Here is a 21,581-nt window from a genome sequence, read left to right on the forward strand (position 1 = left end):
GCTGAAAAAATGTAGTTGTTCACCAGCATCGCAATTCCATTACTTTTTATCATGGCTTACCTTGGTGTGGTTTGCAAAGTGCTTCAGAAAGATGAGGAAATCTGTTTCTTGCACCCATCCTGACTTATTTCCACTACCAATACTTCCTACTGGTCCATCTCTGACACAGTGGTCTGCATAATGTATGTGTGGGAACACAAACAGTGGAGGAATTGTGTTGCCAATGGCATTAACCGCATATACAAAAGCGACCAGTGAACCTCTCTCTGCTGATGTCGTTCGCAAACTTGTTTAATATAAGTTTAAGTAATAGTGTGGCAAGTTGTAACATCTGCATTGTTACAACTAACCCAGACTGTTGCTGTTACAACTGACCCAGACTCCTATAGCCATGAACTAGCTAACATTACAGCCAACGGCTAAAACATTAGCACTAAAGACCTACACAGAATATATCCCCATAGACATACAAATAACATAATTTAGGTTTGATGAGTTTAACTGCAAAGCAGATAATGCTATTAGAAATTGAAATAAAGTAGAAAAACTTACTTTTTGGCATACAAATTACTTTTCATGTTAAATTGTCTGTGTTTGACAAAATGTGCTGATTTTTCACATGTGATAGCAGAACTGAATTGGGCATGCACAGGATGAGTCACATCATTTGAAACTTAGCCCTGATTGGAGAAATTGGAAGTGTTACAACTGACCCACGTTACAACTATCCCCGGTCTCCCCTACCTATTCTTTGACTCGGGTTGAGGACCCTACACCACTGACAAAAACATTTTCCCTCTAAAGAAGAAGGGAAAGAAAAGGAACACATACATGCAAAGAAAGCACTTAAAACATGCAGTTAACCTTAACTGGGCCTTCATTATATCAGCAAAGATGTCTCAACATAGGAGAGCCACCTCAACACGACAAGACTCAGGTGTACATCTGTGCCTTAAGGACAAAGGGCACTCTTTTGAGGACCCCAATGTTAACCTTTTGGACCAGGAAGACAGGATGGTTTCTATGAACAAATATTGTTTCTGTGAATGAATTTTCTCAAAATGAGGTGATGGCTTAGAAAACCAGGTATTAGCTACTTACAATGACTGACTCCTCCCTAGGTGTTTCAATCCCCATTCTTACCTTACCTCAGGTGACGTCAATAACTAATTTAATGGTGAGATTGGGCAATGTCTCTGTTACGTAAGGCCCAAAATGGCCTCCGTACAAGAAAGTAGTAGCTCTAATATTGACCAGTAACGAACCACCACACGCACACTGTAATGGGTTACACAAGATTTATTTGTTCTTTCTCCGGGTAAAACTACTGGCTGAAGACACAACTCTGGCCAGGAATCCAAGGCCCAAAGCCACCGCGGTCAGGGTTGTTAGCCTGGTTACAAACAGGGGAAAGGTGGTCACTTGGAAGAACAAGCAGCCAAAACGTATCAATCCTGCAGCTTCCTCAAAAAGGCTTGCCACCCACCTTTTCAGGCCTGACTTCGTTCGAGGCTGGGTCTCCACATCACATCCTGGGAGCTGGAACTTCCCCAAAACTGGTCCAGTTTCCTTGTCAGGGGCACAGAGAGTCTCCAGTCCAGTGTTTGTTTTCCTGCCTTCTAGCACATCCACTCACATCCCAATAAGAATGAGTCCTCCCTCCAACATCCTCAGTTTATTTTAAAAGCAAAACCAGGCCAGGTTAAAAATCTTTTCCATTAAAATGTGCACACTTCATCCTGGATCTTCGAGGCTTCCCTGCTTCACCAGTGTCCTACTAAAAAAAAACAACAACAACCCCTACTTTCTGTTTCCTCTCCCCTTTATAGAGAAGGGCTCCAATCATCCCCAATCAGCTGCTCCCTGTATTCAACTCCAAATAGCTGGCAGCTGGACTAGAGTAGAATCTCCACTCCCACATGGGTGTGGCCCACACCTCACATCAAACACAAAAAAACACCAAAGCATGCAATTAATACAAAACAAAATCTAAAGAAATGCCAACCCAAAAGCTTAGGGGGCGATTCTCTCCATCCTTTTCCACCATGCTATACTCTGTAACATCTCACAGAGGTTTCACCTGTCGACTGGCATGTCCTATGTCTGTTATCACACGGTAAATAAATAAATAGTGGGTTAACGACTCTCAGTAACAACTCCAAAGCAACTGACCCCACTAGGTGTTGTTGTAGAACTAAAGAACCAAAATATCTGCAAAAACCTCATGAAGTCCAGTTGTGTTTGCCTCTAAGATTGCCTTCCTGAGCCTGGTTCTGCAAAAGAGCTCTTCCTTTTAAAGGGCGTTCTTCCTTCCTACTACTGCCAACTCCTTGCTCAAAGTAGACTATTATGGTTATCTCTCTCACTTTATGAAGATTTCATCATTCAAAATTAAAGGATTTGAGATGAGTATTCATGCTGTCCTTATAATGTGACTTTCCCCACCGCACTTACAGGCTTTTTTTTTTTTAATGTAAACTGGTGAACACCCGGGCTGTCTACAAACATCTCATCTGTTTTATTGGAATACAGTACTCAGTTCCTAGTAGTGGTTGTAAATCAATACTCAGTATTCCAGTAAATACTGGAAAAGTCCAATTGATGTGTGTGCATTGTCTTTGGCTGTGACTTAGATAAAGATCAGACTGTAAAAACGCAAGGCGTATCCATCGTGCTACGAATAAGACTTGACATAGCGATCACTATCTTAGTGACGGATACACTTTTAGTTTTTATTGAAAAGTTATAACGTTAGTACTGGTTGAGTGGCTTCATTAATACAGATATTTAAGCAGATTTACCCTCTCCTTGTCGGCCTAAATTAGTCGTCTCACTTTTAGCGTAAACGTTAAGCCCAGACGTGTCACGCAGAGGATTTCATTCAAGTAGATTGCGGATGTGACGGCAGTAGCGTGACGGTTTGCTCATGCAAAAGTGTACGCTTGTGTGTAACACCAGCGACCGCCGCCGCCGCAAAATAAAAATAATCAAAAAAGGTCGAGGATTTTGAGTGATGTATTTGATTGCTGTTCGTTTTTTATCTGGTAATTTGTTGTTGTTGTTGTTGTTTTTGCTTGCATTGCATCTCTGCCAATTAATTAACATGACTTGGTTTTTTTTCCATGAGCAGGATGTCATTTTTAAAAATTAAGCTCCGCCACCGGTGCGCGCTAAGTCTTTGAGCATGCGCTTCTTTTGGTCATTCGATTACCAGCATGCATCAGGAGAACATCTTTTTTCCCCTGGTGGGTGGGGCTTTTTGAGAGGCGTTGCCGCACAGCAAGGACTCAGGGATTATATACCCTGTGCTGGTCTTCGAGCAGTTTCATACATTGCGCATTTGGAAGCAGATAGGTGCACTGCAGTTTAAGAACAACAACAAAATAATAATAATAATATTTCAAGTATTTCAACAAATATCGACTCCGCTATGGCTAGCTACATCCATGTTCCCGACGAGGCTCCCGCTGTGCCCAAAATAGATGTGACAGTTGACGAGAACGACTACAGACCTGGTGCACTGAAACTGATGAAGGAGCTGAGACCAAGCTGGAGGCCGTTCGAGATCAAAATGAAGGTGCGGTTTATTTCATTACACGCACTTTCATTTCATGTGAAATATTTACTGATTTTTACCATAGCTTTTAATTCTCCCACATATCAAGTATTTATAACCTTACCGTTTAAAAAAAGGGACGTTAGCTATTAAGGAGTAAACCACTTAAAAACTGTTGCCGATGTTAAATATTTACTGGTGTCGTACATTAACTGTTAACGGTTAAACAGGTGGGATGACTTCATTTTTGTGAGTCGCCACCAAACCACCAAACCAGGAAATGAACGCAGTGAATAGTTGATCTTTAAATTTGTATGTCTTATTGTTTGTTTGGTTTTTTTCGTTACACGACACACGCAAAAAATGAAAAAAAAAAAAGAAAACCGAAAGAAAGAAAGAAATTGCAAGTGTACGTTTATGTAGGGACTGCGCTAAAGAACGATTGATTTGACTGCGCAGATGCGGGCTCATAATATCGCCGACGCTAAACTGTTCGCTAGATGTTCTTGTTGCAAGTAAATGTTCATGCTGCTTATTCTTCCCACACACCCTTATGCAGCACACACTTTTATATTGTCCTCACTCAGTGGATGCTGATGCTACGCTGTGTCAGGGTGTGACCGTCAAACCATATTAACCCGTGACACACATATCTGGCTATATTCGGAACACGTTTTAACCGAACTATTCCAGTTTGCAGTTCAAGACATCAGACAACTGCAGCTTTGTGTTTCAATGGCCTGCACTATTAAAAAGATGCTATGCATAATAAAGTGTCATGACGTGGATATTTTCAGTTTACTATATTTATGATTTCACGAATAAAAGGCAGTCGATTGTTTGTTTTTTAACAGAATGCGTTAACAGTAGTACAGTATTGAAGTATGTATTAAACGTAAGGTTCAGGAAGAAATACTGACTCGAAACGCAACATGACTGTGGGCTATTTACATAAGAGGCTTAATCTAATCTTATGAGAGTGCAAATTGATCTTCCAAAGTTTAACACTTTACGTTACCCTGCAGGATAACAGTGTGACATGTATACATTACAACTATAAACAGACACCCAGAAAGTGGTATTTTCCTTTCTGCGAACAAAGTGGAGGTGTTTGGTAAATAGTGAGAATGAAAGCTTGTCAGGGCGTCTGCTGTTCTTGCCTGTATTATTCATCAATGAGCTCAAAGTGGGGAATCAGCAAATGCCAGCCATTGCTATCTAATGGAAAATAAAATTCCTGACAGTCCTGTCATTCTCCGTCAATCCTAGATGGAGTAAACAATTAGGGTTGGTATGCTGACCCCTCAACCTTTACAAAAGTGTTCAGAGATTGTAAAGCGAAAATCAGCCAAAATGACACAACCCAAATTTTTGTAGGATTCCGCTTTGTTTTGCAGTATTTTGCCACTTCTGACGCCTCTCAGAACTTATGTAACGCCAAAAAGGTGTGGGCTCTCAGGCTCAGAATTTAAATAGAATCATGTGGACAGTTCCACTTCCTCTAATTGTAGGTGTCAAGTTCAAATTTTGAAGAATGGGACAGATGAAATCCCACTGATTAATCTGTCCTCTGCTCTTGTCTTCCCCTCTGCAGTTTTTCACAGATGGAATAACCAATAAACTGCTTGGCTGCTACGTGGGTGCAACCATGCAGGATGTGGTTCTGGTCCGTATTTATGGCAACAAAACAGAACTGCTGATCGATAGGGAAAATGAGGTGAAGGGTTTCAGAGTACTGCATGCACACTGCTGTGCCCCACGCCTTTACTGTACCTTCAACAATGGTCTGTGCTATGAATTTCTGCAAGGAACTGCACTGGAGCCTGAGCACATTCGCAGCCAGCCTGTTTTTAGGTAAAAAAAAAAAATCTTGCTATGCAAAATGGAGCTTCTACAGTGTCACTTGACTTTGGGTGTTGTATGCTCTACCACCTCACCGTCTACCTGTCTGAGGCTAAAAATAGATTCTGAACAGAGTTGTGCAATACCTGCACCAGTGTTTTGGTTGATTGTATCGGCACATTCTAGGCTCCAAATATTAGCCTTTTAGCTGGATGTAGCTTTTTTTTTTTTCTTCCCTTTACAAAAATGACATGAACCATGTGATTGCATGGCTCTCAGTTACAGTCTATAACAACTTGCAGAAAGAGTATGAAGCAGTCAATTCCATTCAGTTAACTGGGAAAAGCCATAAAGACAGCAATTGACTACATCCCAGAAATCAGTTTTTGAGAACAGAATAAGTTCGTTTTCAGTTGTAAGGTTTTTAATTTTTCTTGAAATATACCACGAGTTTAAATAATACACATTAAATGCTGTTAGCTTTAACTTTAATAACTTTTTGAAAGCAGGTTTCTTTTTTTTAATAATTACTTACTGACAAGACTGCATAATCTGATCCATAATAAAGTTAAAGCAATTCCCCTCCTTTTATAGCCCATTTGTGTGTTGCTGCTTGCTGTTGTAGTTACAGTCTTCTTGTTTTCTACCTTGCAGGCTCATTGCTAGGCAGCTGGCCAGGTACCACGCCATACACGCCCATAATGGCTGGTTACCCCAGTCTGACCTGTGGCTGAAGATGGGCAAGTACTTTACTCTCATCCCCAAATCCTTCAAGGACCCTGAGCAGAATGCCAGGTGAGACCACATAGATCAGACTTAGTCTGCCAGATCTGTTAGAGAGCTGGTTAGTACTCAGGTTCTCATATGTCTCAAAGCCCAGTTGAGTTTCACTTCTACTGTCTAAAGAAGTGAAATGCATTTCATATATTGTTCAGCTCGCTTACACTATGTATATGTCCCTTTTTTCACACATGACTTCAATTGACTGTTTCATACAGGATCAAGAATCAAGAGTTGGCATTGTAAGAAAAGTGGTTATGTAATGTTTATTACTACTATTATGTTTAGGTTTTGGTATTTTTAAAGACTTTATTAAGTTCTGAAAATGAATTTGCCACGCCTTTTTATCAGCATGGCGTGATATGACCTCATAGCTTTATCTGTGAGTCACATGATCCCTCAGGTTTTAAAGACAAAACACAGGGATATTTATCAGGCGATCGTATCTGGGGAAGTATGTCAAGTCCTTTGCATAGTTTCAGGACATTTGTTTTGCATTCCCAAGAGACTATGCACGTCTTTCCCTAAGTTTTGCTACATCAATGACCAGCAACCTAGAATAGTAAAGTAGCTCATTTATGGCTTAAAAAAAGAGGGGCTGCGTAACATAAAAATGAGTTATGATTACAGTGTCTCCCTCACATGCTTTTGCCGTTTTGTCTAACAGTAATAGCTGCCTTCAAATCTACTGGCACTTAAAATGAATCCAAAACAAACATTTGCTTTATATGCTGTTCCATGCAGGTCAAGCAAATATTAATACTGTAAGAAATACTATTAAGTTGAGTCAGAGTGTAAGAGGCGTGGCATCTCGAGTCTTGTTTACTGAAGTGTCCGAATGTTTAATGAGCACGGACACTGAATACTCTTCTTTCCAATTTCTTGCCACATTCTACAAGTAACAAAGAAAAGGAATTCATTTAACACGAGTCTTTTAAGAATCCAATCCAAACAGGAAGTACAGAGCAAAACTCTCTTCCAGTGAGTGTTGTGGGAACAGTGTCTATTTTCTGTTCCTGGTGTTCACGATTTGTGCTTACTGCAGTTTAAGCAGTGATGCCACTGATAAAAGGTTCTAATGTAACGCTATTAGTTGTAAAGATGCTCTTAATACAACAACTGATAGTTTTAATCTCTGATTTTTATTTCTTTTTTAATTCCTGTAGTGATACTTAGCCACCTTCTTTATTTGTTTTCTGCTCAGTTTCGTTTTGTCATTCTGGGCTTTACTGACAAGTGTGATATACGTATTTGCATTTAAATTAACAATACACTACAAAAATAGACTACTTGTACCTATTTGCACCTCATAAAGTGCCACATTTGATTTTCTTGCCTTCTAGTGCCTGTTGTTCTGTTCCTGTTTTCTCCCATACTTCTGTTTCTACCTCTACTTTCAGGTTCCCCATACTGACTTATCTATCTCCATCTCCCATTGAATACTGCTCAAAAAAGTAACACTTTTCAATCAGAGTACAACATCAAGTCAGTTAAACTTCTGGGATGTTGATCTGGTCAGTTAAGTAGCAGAGGTGGCTGTTAAGCAGTCTCAGCTGCTTTGCTGTGAAAGAAATGAACAAAAGAGGGACTGACTGTTTTTGTTGTTTGTTTGTTTTCACTAGTTTTATGTTTGGCTAGGGTTAGCGTCACTACTGCTATCATGAGGTGATGCCTGGACCGTACAGGGGTTGCACAGGTAGTCCAGCTCCTCCAGGATGGCACATTAATATGTGTCATTACCTGAAGGTTTGGTGTGTCTCTCAGCACCGTCTCAAGAGCATGAAGGAGATTCTGTGAGAGCTGGAGAGGGCCATAGAAAGTCCTTAACCCATCAGCAGGACTGGTATTTGCTCCTTTGTGGAAGTAGGAGCAGGATGAGCACTACCAGAACTCTACAAAAAAACCTGAGGTCCTAAAGTCCTTTAGTGGACTCTATGCTCACTGCCCAGCGCCGTGGAGCCCGACTGGCAATTGTATTAGAATACCAGAATTGGCTAGGCAGCAGCACCCTGAAAGCCATTAGGTAGCGAGACAAAGTCCTTGGACCTCACTCAATAGATTAACTCTTTTGTTTTTAACGTGCTACCCAGTTCGTATCAGTATAGATATAAGCCCCCCCCTCCTCTAAATTGAGATCTGATCTGTGTCCTTTAATTTTTTTTTTGAGCAGTCTATGAATAACTTTGTAACCAACTTGTAAACTCTCTGCCTCTTTCAGGTTGAGCAGGGAGGTTCCCAGCGCACGGAGCCTCAGAGAAGAGCTGTTGTGGCTCCAGCAGAGCTTGTCTGTGCTCGGCTCCCCCGTCGTTCTCTGCCACAACGACCTTCTCTGCAAAAACATCATCTATAACCAGAAGGAAGGTGAGTATGACGGGGTGTAGTCGCATACTTTTCTGTGTGACTGAGTGCGAACTACACTGCTCCCTGTACCCAGATATGATTGCATTAATTAGATGATTTCAACCCTAGTCATATGCTACACTCATTGTCAGTGTTTGCATTGGACGGTAGCTGTAGAATAAGAACGGTCAGACAAGACAATCTGTGAGTTTATTTATTTATATAGTACATTTAATTACAACAGGAACGTTGACCAAAGTGCTGTACAAGAATACAAAATACCTAGTAAAAAGTCATGGCTGTTAGGGTAAAAAGTTGTGCAAAGAGAAAAGCCTTGACTCATGGATTTATTCTGTTTTCTAAATTTGTCTAATCTGTCGTTCTAATTCTGTGTTGAAAATACAATTAGAAATGTTATCAGCTTGAAAAAGCAGCATCATTGCATCATGCTACATACATAGTCTGTGTTACTGGCAGCATATGTTTTTGGTGCTATGTTGCCATTTTTGTTGGTGTGAATGTGAAGCAAACAGTCTTCGGGTAAACTTACTTGTGCACTGAGCTACTGCAATTATACCAGCCTATGAATCCAGTGGATTTATGTATGTGGGAGGGGGGTTGTTTAAGAGCTGTCAGCCCCCTCGTCAGTGTGTGACGAGGGGCGAGACCCTTCTTACAGCTCCTTGTGTCTAGCCTTTCTCCCTCAGGAATAACAGCAGAGGCTGTGGCTGCCCCACCCTGCCCCAGGGAGGCAATGGAGAGAGACAGACCTCACACACGGTCGGCTCTGAGGGCCCTCGCATACTCTGCCCACTCCTCAGACTAATCTGGATGAGTTCATGGCAGCAGTAGGAGCCAACTATCTAAACTATCTACCTGTCACCTTCCTTTTGCTACTTGGCCAACAGTTGTCCATCTGACAAACTATTGTTCCTACAGTACTGGTTATTACACACCCGTTTTTATAGGTGTCTTTGCTGTAAGTAACTCTGAGCACCACTCAAATGGCAAAATTTTAAAGCTGCTTTCTGCTTCTCTTCACAGTTTTTTTTTTTGTTTTTTTTTTTGTCACTATTAATCACTAGAAAGAAAAGGACGTGGTGATACAGTATTCTGTTTTTTTTTTCTGTAAACTAACCCCATGATAAGATCCACACTGAATCCAGGTACAGCTAAAGGTCCATGTTTTGGGATTATTTCATGTGTAATATAGCACAGTGGATTTAAAATGAAGCCCTCAAATGTGGTTCAAGTCTAGACCAACTTTTGTTCATGAGAAATACAGTATGAGTTAAGGTGTTGTTGGCATTTACTACCTAGTTACTTCATTTTTAACAATACATTTCTCACAAATTGCTCTAATAGATGCTCCTAATTGCACTAAATGTGTGTTCATTGGCTGGTCATGTCAACAAATTCACTATTTTACTCTTGTGACTGAAAACAATTTAAAGAAAACCACTGAGACTTATTTGAAATGGGTAAAGAATTGTAGCAATTTTTGGAGGTCTGGCTTAAAAAGTCAAAAAATAACAATGTGTAAGTCATTCTTAGTAATTGTCTTTTCATGGGAATAGTTGACAGTAACAATAAAGAATATAATCTAACTTTCAATAAAAAGATATAACTATAAAGCTTGTGAAAAAACATTTTGCCAGGGCGCGCCTAAAAAAAACTCCTGCATACAAATATATTTCTGAGAGAGTGTTGCCACTTATAGAACTTGAATAAAATCTGTGTTGCACATCAGGCGAAGGCTGAGCAAGGGAAAAGTTCTGGTGTCACCCGGCTTTGCATGACAATGCAACACTCTTAAATTCCTCCACACAGAAATGCAACATCGCCTGGAGCCTGTACTCTAAAGTTAATTTCTTGTATAGGCATGTAAAAGTTTGGGCACTCAATATGCATGTTTGTGGAATTGCAGAAGCATATTACAATCTTCAATAAGTACTGGATAAAAAGATCTAGTGTAATTGTATCTCCCTCAAACATCCAAACAGAACTAAACCACACGTACAAATGACAACTGTAATGGAATGACACCACAATAAACTCTGGGCCTTTCAGCTCCAAGCAAACTTTATTGTATTTCTGGCTGCGCCCACTCAGTTGTCTAAGGTGTCGTTTTTGTAAATGCAGTTGCTGTCTTATAGTGCACTTACATCCTTTTGTTGAGTTGGCATAAAAAGAAACTGAATGACTTCCATGCCACTTCCTGTCACTTCTGTTCAGCTGTAGCTGCTGACTTGAAACCACTTGTCTGCTAACGTGACAGCAGAAAAGCTACCACTTCCTGCATTGATAAACAAAAGAGCTGGAAGCGGTCATCTTTTTTCTTTTTTTTTTTTTTTCTTTTTTTTAAGCTGTCGCACACTTATAACAAAGGCTGTATTACATTTTCCTGCTTGTTCCTGTCTCTCGGTCCCAGTCACAGGATCTTTTACTCTCCCCACTCCTCTAACTGTTGCTCAGATTTTTCTTTTTCAAAAAAACCAAATCTCTTGACTCTGGCCCAAAGCCCTGTAAGTCTGCAGCTCAGCAGCTAACAGCAAGCCTCTCAGAGCTACTTTGCAGAAGCAGTAGTGATGTTAGGCTATTGGATATTCAGCGGACCAATAGGAAGGGAGTGATGAAGGGGAGTGTTAAGTCAAGGGGTGGTGGTTAGGCTTGATGGAATGGGTGTGAAAGAATGGCTAAAAGACAACTGTGTCAGTGAGAGTGAGCATGTGTGAAAGATGTTTGCCCCAACCTTTTCATCTGCTGCACAGGGGGGCTATAGCCACTGCCCGGAGGTGTTCAGTTGTGTCCCGCTAGGACCCACACGCCGGCTGGTAACCCACCTCAAAGTGTCTTTCTTTGTAGTCCAGCACCAACTCAAAATCTAATGTTCCATACACTAGGGTAAAGAAGCTAGCTAAAGCCAAAAATAATTAGTAGAGTAGAGACATTTAATTAAAAGTACTGTTAAAAAAAAAAAATCTGTATTTGTTAATGTCTCTGTAACAACTGGGCTTGTGAAAGTAAGTGTTTGCATTTTGACTTTGACTGGATGCTTCTCTCTTTGTTCATTGTCTGTGCAGTGAAATCACATTTTCAGCAACCTGCAGATGCACTCACGCAGCACCATATTCTTTGAATTTTACCTTCCATGCTCTTACATCAGATTCCAAATGACAGTAAATATAAGTGCATATATTTTGCAAACCTGGCCTGAAACTGGTGCCTACATTAGCGGCTGTGTGGGATTTTGTGTGTGCACTTATGGGCATGTGTGTGTGACTCATACACATCACGAGAATTTGTCTGAAGCTCTCAGTTAAGCTGAGAGTTGTTGCTCCTGTTTGTCTTCAGCCATCATCACTGCTGGTGCGTAGTTTCTTAGAACTTGTAAGTTGACTTGTGCTTGTAAGTACGTGGAACTTGAACTTTCTGAGAGCATGGATCAAATAGTGTGGTTGCTGTACATTTGCTTTGGCTGCTCACCGGCTACTTATTTCACGTGTGTGAAATGTCTCTCTTCTTTGTATCTCTTTGTATTTTATTATCTTCCTCCTTTTGTTCCCTGTGCCCCGTTTTCCTTGTTTCTGTCTTCAAAGCATAACATTGACTTGGCCATTTTCCTTTTACTCTGTGTTTGTGTCCAAAACAAATGTTCTCTGAGAAGCAGGCTCTGCTCCTTTTCCTTTACCATTTGCACATGTTTCACGTATTACAGCATGCTCTGTACTCTTTGATTTCTGCTAATATGTTCCAGCTGCCTTAAGATTTATAACTCAGCTTTCAAATGAACACAGACATGCACATCTTGATGTTTGTTTCATCAAAATTGTCTGTTCCTCAACACTTCTGCTACATTCAAAATGCAAACTCTTACTCATCAGCCCTTAAAACTAGCTCAGTAACCGTGCCAGTCCAGTTAGGAAGTCAGAAAGATAGGAAATTACATGAAAAACCTTGACATTCTGAGTTATCAAAGGGAAATGCAACATAATCATTGTAATGTCTGCCTCCTCGTGTCTTTGTCTAAATGATGACGCTTCTGTTCCCAGGGAATGTAAAGTTCATTGACTACGAGTACACTGGGTACAATTACCAAGCCTATGACATTGGGAACCATTTCAATGAGTTTGCTGGTAAGTGTAACTCAAACCACTCACATATGTGAAAGTAATTTGTGTTTGCTGCTTTGCTATGGTATAGATGCACAATATTTACTATTATTTCTGTTTTATAGGCCTGAATGAAGTGGACTATAGTCACTACCCTGGGCAGGACTTTCAGCTTCAGTGGCTGCATTCTTATCTCGAAGCCTATAAGGAACACAAAGGCCAAGGTAGTGCAGTCACTGACAGAGAAGTGGAGAGCCTCTATGTCCAAGTCAACCAGTTTGCCCTGGTAAGTATTTGTAGTTGGTCCAGCGTCATCTACTCAATAATGGATGGATTGGTAGTTGGATGTGAAGTGAACACAACAGACACAGCCTGGCTTCAGTAAAATAATCATTTTAAGCCGAATGTTTGCACTGTTACAGTAAAGCTGCACCTGGTCTACAGTTTATCAGACCAAGCTGCATTTATTTTATTTTTTTATTTTAGCCTTTCTGGATTAAGTATTTGAGCTACCGTATCACCAGCTTACTATAAATCTGGTATATTAGTGTTACTGTGAGGGATTGGCCACAAAGGTGCACTTTATATTGTGTCTCTCATCAAATGTTGTTTATCACAAAACAAACTCTATTAAGAACTCCAACAGTATTCTAGTAATGGTGTCGATCACCCACATTTATTTTGTGTGACTAAACGCACATGTGCTTTGGAGAAAATAATAGGAACCGCCTGCAAAGCAAACTTGTCACTTGAAGTCTTGAACTAGTACAAATATTTACTCTGTAGTTTTAAAAAGATAAAATAGTTACCTGAACAGACAAATGTTACTTCTGTATAATTCAGCCTTTCCCCCAAAATGGTCAAAAATAAAGCATTAACATTAGACATTGACCAAGTACAGTGAGGTCCTTAGGGCTTGTTCTGAATGATTCTCCACACTGTAAGCTGTTGGGTCAGAGTGGTGCATGTTATACAGATCACACAGACATAAACTACCTGCTCTGAATATGAGAGAAGGATGACTGACACACTCACTAATCTAGCCACCACATGGGTAACAATAACTAAAGATAACTTGCAGCCTTGGTGAGACTCGCCGTTGTCCCGTGAGACAGATTCTGCCTTGTTTACTCTAAAGAGGAATAGAGGGCAGTGTGGAGGATGGGCAACTGAAACAATTGTATTTCTGTGTGAGCTGTTTGTAATTGCTGCCATAGGGCCTCTAGTTTTATACGTACTTGTGTGTGTCATGTTCGATAATTGGAAATGACATGTACTTTTAGACTGTGAGCACACGGTGAACCTTTCTCTCTCTGTCTCCTTTTTGCCAAGGCTTCTCATTTTTTCTGGGGTCTCTGGGCTCTGATTCAGGCCAGATTCTCCACCATCGACTTTGACTTCTTGGGGTAAGTTGCCATCTTTAAATAATCTAGCGAGCACACTTTTCTTTGAGCCGTTATATCTTGGTGTGGCAAGCACAATTTAGTAACTTAATCACGTTTAAGAACAAAATGTTAAGCATCCACATGGATATTTTAGGATGTTCTGTTATTTTTGCACTGGCATTTCGTGGTAACATGTCACGTACATATTTATCTCACTGCTGGCACTGCTGCTGTGTGTCTCTACTTTACAATCAGATATGCAGTCCTGCGGTTTAACCAGTATTTCAAGATGAAACCAGAAGCGGCTGCACTAAAATTACCAGAATAAAAGCCCGCACCTCCCTCATCATCATCTCCTCTTCGTCCTCAAACCTGCTCTGCACCTCACACGATGACCTCAGAGTGCCCTCTAGAGGTCCCTGTTGAGAAGAAGCCAGACTCTGAGTCCAGTTTAGTTTCTGAAGATCCCCTCTAAAGTCCACATCCATAAAGACTGAACGGGCAATGATAAACACTGTTAATCAGGATAAAGCCCATACTTTCAACATGGGTGTGTGAAGGACCAATTTTAAGATCCGCTATAATGTGAAGTCCACTTGGTTAAATTTATTTTCATTATCAATTCAGTTGATATTTGCATATCAGCTTATTGTATTTATAAGCAGCTCTTCAGATGGCTCAGCTCTGTCTAAGGCAGAGAAGAAGCATCATGTGAGCACATACATGGCAACTACCAGCATTATTTTTTTTTTTTTTTGTCTTTCTTTAAAAGTTGTCCAGACATTAATCTGACTGCCTAGACACCTTCCTAATATCACATTCATGGGTAAACCCCCTCAGAACCAGCCAAGTCATAGACCACATTTATGACAACGGGCAAATAAAGCCTGCTTTATTTGCCAAGGAGCCAAGATAAATGGTAGAAAATGCTAACATGGAAAGGCCAGTCCTGTCTTTCAGTCCCATGTGATAGGAGCCACGCCACACCAAAAACACTTGAGGTCTGTCTTGTGATTCTTGTTTTCACCCCCACCCCCTACATTTCCTGTCCATGCATGGGTGGTGCCTAAGAATAGCCATGTAGTAAATGTTTTACTTTGTAAAGGTAGAAAAGGGGGTTTTAGGGGAGCAGCTTGTGTTTGCCTCCAAAATCTTCCTTAAATGAAATGGTTGTAGATCATTGAAAAGCCATTTGGTTTGACAGTAGTTCTCACTGTACTTCTAGTTTTGTTACTTTTGACACTTTTCTTAACTTAACACAAAGATACATTTTACTGTAATTTTTACATTCCGCACTTGTAGTACTAGATTGTAAAATTGGTGGATTTCACGTGGTAAGTTAGCAGCGTCCATCCTGATAGGGAAGGATTTGGAGTCTTCGTCAATATTATGAATCACTTTTGTCCTAAAGCTCCAAGGACTAAGCATTTTGTGAACACGTTCTCATTTAGAGGTGTGTGTGACGTGGCCTTGCTGGCTGTCAGATTTTTGAAGCAGAGTTGGCATTTATCATGTTAAATGATGGATGTTAAATGGTATGGAAAAGTGGAATTCTGGTAAAAGAAAGTCAAAATGATTATCTCAGGCTGCCAGTGGAACTTGAAGATAATTTTTAACAGCAATAACTATTGAAGTTGGTAAAGAACTCTTTAAACAAACTGTTTTTAAAAGAATCTTTTAGGAACTTTTATGAAAACTAAGAAAGCGGTAGCTCTCGGTGATTTAACAAGCAGACACCAAAGTGCTGATCGCCGTAAACACTTGCAAGAAAAATGTTTAGAAGAACCTAAGCGTTTCAGATCCTCACACTGCTTAAATGTGACCATGACCCAGCAACTCTTGCAACTGGTTTTTGTTTAGTCCAAAACAAAATCACACGTTTGCAGAGCTCGGTGAAAGCAGTTATTGACACAAAGTTGTCCACTCATACTCATGCAGTTATAAATACATATAGAAGTGTCAGTCTGCCTTTGTGCCTTTTTTTTTTTTTTTTTTTTTAAGTCTTATTTTTCACTCAAAGCAATGAACTTAAGGATTATTACTCTTCTGTTTTTTAATTAAGTGTTGCTTTTTTATGCTGGAGGATTAAGATGGATAGATAATAAAATTCTCCTGTTGGACCTAGGGTAAATTAGAAATTCTTGTCTTTTAACCTGTGACTTATAAACCCAACCATCTACTTGGTGGTAAAGGGTTTTTAATTTGCTGGTTTGGATTGTGCTGAGAGAACATTTCTAAAGGGTCTCTCGGAAAGTTGTTTGGAGTATTAAGATAGTAGACAAGACTAAGTGTACAAAAAATCCATCTGAATAATTAAACTGGATGAGTGCATTTTCACTGTATATCGAGTAATCTCTCTAGTCTTTTAACTTGAACCACTACATCTTAGAAATGCATTTATATTTAACATTATTGGAGGGGGAAAGGTTAAACTCTGGCCACTGTAGCATATGTTTATATGTATAACTAACGTAATGATAGCTTTTTTTTTTTCTCATGTGAATATGTGTACATAGAGGGAGGTTTTTTTTTTTTTTTCTAAGAAATGAATTAAGGTGGAAAAACTGCTCAATGTAAAGAGTGAAACTGGAAAAACTAAATATGCTTAAAAATAAAGTATATTTACATTTATGTCTGCTTTTGTCTTTTTTTTCTCCCCCTGTGGCTTTAATATTGGACTGGGGGGGGGGGTATATAGCAGGTGTCACTGAATTTTCATTTAAAAGTTCATTTTAATTGAAATCTTACAATTTTGACCTTCCCCTTTCTTATGGGTCATATAGAGTGAAACAGCGCTGCTCTACAAACGGTAAGGGAATGTCAGTTAGCCGGACACACTGAGAAAATGCTGGAAAGGTTTTTTGTTTGTTTTTTTCCTGAAAAGTTGCTTCTCTTTATTTGGTCGTAACGTTTTCAGGGGGAGAAACATTTGGTCATTCATCCAAGTGACATCAAGCGCTAGCATTTCCAGCACCGGTAATCATTAATTTTGCAGTTTTAATCCCTACTTGCATTTTATTTGCCCCAAAAACAGTTATGTACAAAACGACGGAGAACAGGACAGGTCTGTACAAAGACAGACTTGACAAAAAGACAAAGAAAAAAGTACGAGTTAAAAATCAAAGGAGTGAAAGAGTCAGACCCATACGAGCATACAGAGTGGAGTAAGGACGTTAGCGTGCTGCCCAACTTTCATCACGCACATATTTATTATTATATGGTCCTAAGTGTGAGTGCATACACTCAAAAAATGTTTAGTAACTTCAGATCCCTGCAACAAGCCCGGGTCCAGTTTACTTTGGTGATTTGGACTATTCCATTTCACAGCTGTTGTTACTTTTTTTTTTTTTTTTTTTTTTTTTTTTTGTCCTTTGCATTGGCCTGTACAGGAGACGATCTATTTGTCGTTTCAGGTTGTAGTATAACACAACATTTTCAGATCCTTTTTTTTTTTTTTTTTTTGTCCCATTTGGATCTTTAGCCATCAGAATTGTTGTCTTAAGGCCAAGAAACATGCCAAGCGGATTTATTTTACCAAGTGGATCATCATGGCCTTGCCATATTGGTCCATTTGATTGACCTTTATTATAATTATGTATTTATTTTATTTTCAGTTGCTACAAATGGGACAGACATGACTGGGGGATAGGACAGGGAGAAAGAATGAAAGAAAGAGAGGGAGAGAAAGAAAACCAGAGGGGAGAAGAGACGGTGAGAAGGGGGAAAGGAAAAACAAACAAACACCTGGATCACCTGTATGGAGAAAAAAAAAACAAGAGAAAGCAAACAAAAAAGAGCAACATAAATACAGCACCATCACAATAAACTAGCTAACAGTAGATACTAAATAATAAACGATATTGTGCAGCATGCAAGATAGACAGCGCACAATGTGCTTTGAGGCAGCAGCCAAGAAAGCTGTAGTCCGCGTCTGTGAACACCCGTGTGTACACCTGTGTGCACACCTGTGTGGATCAGCATGCTTGTATTCCAAAGGTTTCTCCATGTAACGATCTGCTAGGGAGTGTGGGGAGCCACAGCCCCGTCCCCCAGGGCACGAAGCAGGTATGGAGGCGATCCAGGCCCCAGACATCCAGAGGCCCCAGAGTACGAGGAGGACCACCAAAGGGGGGGGGGAACCGTGCCACCCTCCTGGGAAGAGCTGAGTAGAGCCCCAAACAAGAGGTCACCCAGCAGCTACGGAGCAGAGGCCAGAGGGGGTTGCAGTGGCGTGCCCGCAGGCTCTGCCGGCAGCCAGCTGTGCCAGAGAAGACCGAGCTTCAGGCCCATCGTGTCATCTGAACATTTTCAGATCTAATAGAAATAAAATAAGTGTTTCGTAATTCATTCCATTCATTGTCTTTATTTATAACTGGCAGTATTGTTTCATTCTATTATAGATTCTTACAAGATAGAGGCAAAATTGTATTCCATTATGCTTTATTAGCTGCTTCGGTGAAAAACAAATCAACAATGCAAAAAAAAAAAAACCCCACTGGAAAACAGTTATTCATCACTTGATTGCTTCAGTGGATCTGCGCTCGACAGTGCAGCCTGGGCGGAGTAGTCGAACGCAGATCCACTGAGCTCTCAACACAGACAGCATCGTCAGAAGAAAAGTTGATAAAATAAATTAAAAATTTAGTATTGTTCGATACATATGCGTACCGAACCGAAAGCACTGTATCGAACGGTTCAATACCGATACGAGTATCGTTGCACACCTACAAAACACATCACCTTTATCAGTGATGCATTTTGATTCACTTGGATTTCACTTGGTTCTCTGTGTGTAAAAACAAACCAAACCACATTGAAAAGCTACCGCTGATTTGGGCCAGAGTAAACAAACTATAGGTGTGAAAACACTCTCAGACTTTCCAGGAGCCCTGGACAGTCAGACCTAGCCTCTGTTTGCAGCGTTCTTTCATGCTCTTAAATACCTCTCCATGGTGGTGTCTCACTCCCTTTTCACTTGTTGGTCTTAAGAGTGAGTGGAGCTTTAATCCATTAGTGTGTACTATGTAGTCCAGGCAACATAATTTCATGTTCATATATTTAAAGATAATATAATATTACTTTGACATTTCTTTTGTCTTGTGCAGAGGTGGAAAAAAATATTTGAAAGCTACTTAAGAGTTGACATAGAGATGTCCACAAGATGGCGACACAACCCACTAAAAGAAAGTAGTACCCACATAGCTCCTCCAGGCTGGCAGAAAGCTCACCACAGGGTACAGAAATAATCCCATTCAGCATTTATTATTTGTGATATTAATGCCTATTAGCATAGATTTCTATATTTAAAACAAAGGCATCTCAGTAATATGTCTTGTGTTGAACATCTACACTCAAATGTGCAGGAAAATAGTACATTTCTTTTTTCTTTTCTTTTTTTTTATGTCTTTTCCTGTCTGGAAGCACTTGCAATCAAATTTATGATCTGATTGCACTAGTGTGGCAAACACATTTCGCTTTTCCGAGATGTTTTCTATAAGTTCTCTATAGGCTCCTCTTGTTCAGGGTTTATCTGCTTATTTCCTCATTTCAATTTGTGTTATTTCAGTTATTACATTATATGTAGTATATTCTGTGACAATGTCTAAGGTAGGACAGACAGGAGAAAGGGGGGGGGGGGGGCACAGTAAATAGAAATACACAGCGTATCGCCCACTGCCACATCTGTTAGAAGAAAACAAACATTCAACACCTGGAGTGCAAAAATTAAAAGCGCACAGGTGCATAAATTAACGATCTTCTTGTGGTGTGTGTGTATCTGTGTGTGAGATACACACGTGTGTGAGAGAGAAAGATGGAGTATGTTTGTGTCTTTGACATGAAATGTGGGTGGGAAGCTGCAATAACGCCACCTAGGAGCCAGAAGCAGACAGAGATGGATCCGGGAGAACCAGGCCATCCGAAGCCCCAAGAGTACTGAAGACCTCAGGCCACACATCTCAACGATATCTGCGTATCTGCGGGGCATGGAAAGATCAGGGTCCCAGTGTTCTAGGAGCTCAAGAACCACACTGTTTGCATTTGGTCACTCACTTATATACCCACTAATGACACAGAGACACATATATCACACATGCACACACATTGACCCTCCCCTTTGAGGTGCCAGCAAGCAGATGCCCCCCGAATAAGCAGTGAACTGAGACGCTGCCAGAGCATCGCATCAAACCACCTGTAGACCTCTGTACCTGGCAGGGTGTGTGAAACAGGGGTGCAGGAAGATGCTGACCATCCCCACTAAGTAATAGAATTGATCAGTGGGGACCAGAGGGAAACAAATTCATCCAGTTAGTTTTGTGAGGAGGCAGACGTTCTCTCCAGATGGTTTGATCTAGAAGTAAATTTCTTTATTGAACAATACATAAAAATGTTTTTGGATTTCCAGTTCATGAGCATAGGCTTCTTAGCGATGCATAAGGCAGTATCTATTTCACATATGTCACCTATAATGCACAGCTTGGGTGAGGTTGGGATGCAATGACTAGACCATGTGGATAGGTAGGGTGTGCAGACCCATATAACATGCATATAGTTGTGAGCAGAGTTGTCTTTGCAATGGGTGCATGTATTTGAGTGTGTGAGACCCATTTGGAACAACCGTTCTCCTATATAGTTTGTTCTGTAGACAATTTTATATTGTAAGTTGTAAGTTGGGGATTTCATTTATTTTGAAGGTGTTCAGACAGTTTTGATCTGGACTGATGGAAAGATCTCGCTCCCAATTTATGGTTGGGAGGGGAAATAATTCATTAGTTTTAAATAAAAGTTAACTTTTTTTTGATCACCATTTGAGGGTACAAATATTTATTTATTTTACCCATGACTGATATTAATCTTTAATAGGGCTGTCAAAATTGAGAGCAAACAAAACAACTGCTATAATGCCCTCTGCTGTCTTAGTTTAATTGGTCACATGACTGCACCGTGTGACTAACATGCGTCATTGTTTTAGAAAGTCTCCGTTTTCGCTGTCCACACTGCGACGTGAAAGCACCGTTTTGAAATATATGCGTTTCGGGAGCGTTTTCAAAACGTTGCGTTTTCCATCAGCGAAAACGCCGTTTCAGTGTGGACAGGAGGCCAAAACGGAGAGAAAACGATGACGTAGCCTAAGTGAGATTGTAAGTAGTGTACTGGTGAAAAAAAGGTGTGATCCCTGACAGTTGGGTGATGTGAACGCCAAGCACCGCAAAGAGCAAAATCATCCATGTATTGTTTAAGAATATCTGCCATCAGTTCAAATAAACATAAGTGAACTTAAATCAACTGAAATTAAGTTCAACATGCACACAGCTACACTGATCTGGTCCTTTTCCCTGAACACCTGTGTTCATCTGCTTAAATAGTTCATTTACGCCTGGACTATTTCATTAGGTAGGTGAGACAAATATTTCTATACTCAAACCTATACTGCTACTCCTTCCTAGCGGTAAAACTCTGCAGTGTATAGTCGATACATATTACAACAAATCCATTTCTCTATAAACACACTCTAAAATCAGCTTTATTAAATTACCAATATTCTCCCCCTTCTTCACCTGGTCACTT

The 21,581-nt window shown here is 40.2% G+C and overlaps 1 protein-coding gene and 1 long non-coding RNA gene across 2 annotated transcripts; one reads left to right on the plus strand and one right to left on the minus strand.

The window, feature by feature from the left end:
• Positions 1-1,281: 1,281 nt before the first annotated feature.
• LOC113009128 (uncharacterized) lies at positions 1,282-2,874 on the minus strand. The gene is made up of 2 exons (XR_003270120.1): positions 1,487-2,874; positions 1,282-1,393 (listed from the first exon to the last, which is right to left on the minus strand). It is a non-coding gene; the product is annotated as an uncharacterized LOC113009128 (long non-coding RNA).
• Positions 2,875-3,241: 367 nt separating this feature from the next.
• etnk1 (ethanolamine kinase 1) lies at positions 3,242-16,346 on the plus strand. Its single transcript, XM_026146827.1, has 8 exons — positions 3,242-3,577; positions 5,151-5,410; positions 6,053-6,193; positions 8,397-8,539; positions 12,571-12,654; positions 12,756-12,916; positions 13,963-14,036; positions 14,271-16,346. Exons 1-8 carry the CDS (start codon positions 3,431-3,433, stop codon positions 14,341-14,343), a joined length of 1,083 nt encoding a protein of 360 aa, XP_026002612.1. The 5' UTR covers positions 3,242-3,430; the 3' UTR covers positions 14,344-16,346.
• Positions 16,347-21,581: the final 5,235 nt, after the last annotated feature.

Source organism: Astatotilapia calliptera, chromosome 17, assembly GCF_900246225.1.
Source record: "Astatotilapia calliptera chromosome 17, fAstCal1.2, whole genome shotgun sequence".
Lineage (NCBI taxonomy): Eukaryota > Metazoa > Chordata > Actinopteri > Cichliformes > Cichlidae > Astatotilapia > Astatotilapia calliptera.